Source organism: Sphaeroforma arctica, assembly GCF_001186125.1.
Source record: "Sphaeroforma arctica JP610 unplaced genomic scaffold supercont1.5777, whole genome shotgun sequence".
In the NCBI taxonomy this organism is placed as follows: domain Eukaryota; class Ichthyosporea; order Ichthyophonida; genus Sphaeroforma; species Sphaeroforma arctica.
This window is the reverse complement of record NW_014034781.1, coordinates 1-1,849: the sequence shown is the minus strand read 5'-3', so window position 1 is coordinate 1,849 and position 1,849 is coordinate 1. Positions and strand designations below refer to the sequence as shown.

Below are 1,849 nucleotides of genomic sequence, written 5' to 3'. Positions count from 1 at the left end.
GTGTGTGTGGTGTGTGTGTGTGTGTGTGTGTGTGTGTGTGTGTGTGTGTGTATGTATATATATATATATTATTTATATATACATGTATATATAGATATATATATATATATAATACCTGTGCAACTATTTGGTGTATACCAGTATTGCACATAAATACATGTGAATAGGTACACATATGTATACCTGGTCAAGAATTCTCACGTATGATAGAGTACGCATTACATTCAAATGTGTGGGATTACATATGATATAGCTATACATTGAGTGGCAAGAACATGCACATGTATTGTATATTCATTTAACGAAATTGTACTTGGGGATATAGAAATACGCTTGATGGAATTCTAGAAGTATCTGCATGAATCTACAATCTATCAGTACACACATTCTCAAACTCGCATATATAATCGTCTTCGCATAGCAAATGTTACGTGTATCGAAAATCATGTGTAGATGTAAATGTACAATTATATCTTCGACTCCAAACACAATAAAACTGGCAAACGAGTAAAATACCGGGCCTTAAACATCATCACCAGCATGTGCTATACACTTCCAATTTTCATGCATACCTTTGCGACTATGATTTTGTATTTACGTCTGAGCCGTATCATGAGCTTTTCCACGACGCTCTTCATCTGGTCAGGGTTTTCCAGTTGTTCGTCAGTAAGCGATTGTAAGAGTAGTTCGCAGAACTCCTCAACTATAGCCACCTTCGTGGGGTCCATCTTGGAGAACGCGCTGTCCTCATATTCAAGACTTATCTTCTTACCCGGCATTATCTATCTATACTACTGAATATTAGTAAGTGATTCACGTGTAGTTTCTGAGTGTACTGAGCTGCTATGCGTACTTTGTGCATGCATACTAAACTAAAAGAGAGTACATACGTACGCAAGTTTTAAAATTATTTGTCTGTACAAATGTAGTTGCCGCAAAATTGAAAAGCCATGATGCACATGTAGCGTGACGTCATAATGCATCATCAATATGTGTCGCTATTTTTATATATGTTCGTTTTGGAACACAAATCAAAGGCCATAGCATAGCCGCATAGGCCGTCGTGTATATAGTATTCGCACGTGAATAGTACCTTTCGTCTACATTTCATACTATTGCTAACCTCAACAGCATGTCTCCAGCGAGCTATATAACAGAAGGAACAGTTGATACAAACCCCCATGTGGTTAGCAATATGCCACCTGATGTCAAAAATATTGTTAAGAAACGGAAAGTGTGCTTCACAGTAGAGACCAAAGAAGAACGGCCAGATGGGCATACGGTTATGGCACATGCACGCAAGCGGTACCAAAGGGATATCGATGATGACATCCCCGATCTGACGCTCAATAAACAACATCCATATGGTGTAAAACCATTAGGGAATATGTATATGAGTGAGGTCAAATGTATACGCAAGCATGGACTGGGTGCTTTTGCCGCCCTGGACGATGAGCTCTTTATTCAGTTTCTGGGCGAGCTACAAGCGGTAAGTGCAAGACAACAAATAAATGTATTAAGGGCTCGTAGAGTATTCTGTTTGGATCTATATTTTATAGTTTTATAGATGTTTCTTATCCTTTTTATGGGCTTTTTCTCCTCGAATATGTTATTTTCGAAGTTCAATCGTCGGTATATAGGACACTGTAGAAGTTTGAAGAAGTAAATGTGTAGAAACACCTAGAAATAACAAAATATGAATACTTATTTAATTGATACACAAGTGTGTATGTATGTATATCTATATATGCATCCATTCATCAATANAAATTTTTGATATATATATATATATATATGTTATATATATATATATATATATATATATATATATTAATTAGTATATATATAT

The 1,849-nt window shown here is 35.9% G+C and overlaps 2 protein-coding genes across 2 annotated transcripts; one reads left to right on the top strand and one right to left on the bottom strand.

Annotated features, from left to right (window-relative positions):
- Positions 1-572: 572 nt before the first annotated feature.
- Positions 573-779, bottom strand: SARC_15212 (hypothetical protein; the record flags this gene model as incomplete). The annotated part of the gene is made up of 1 exon (XM_014290665.1): positions 573-779. A coding segment is annotated over one exon (207 nt), but the record flags the coding sequence as incomplete, so codon positions are not given.
- Positions 780-1,132: 353 nt separating this feature from the next.
- Positions 1,133-1,489, top strand: SARC_15211 (hypothetical protein; the record flags this gene model as incomplete). Its single annotated transcript, XM_014290664.1, has 1 exon — positions 1,133-1,489. A coding segment is annotated over one exon (357 nt), but the record flags the coding sequence as incomplete, so codon positions are not given.
- Positions 1,490-1,849: the final 360 nt, after the last annotated feature.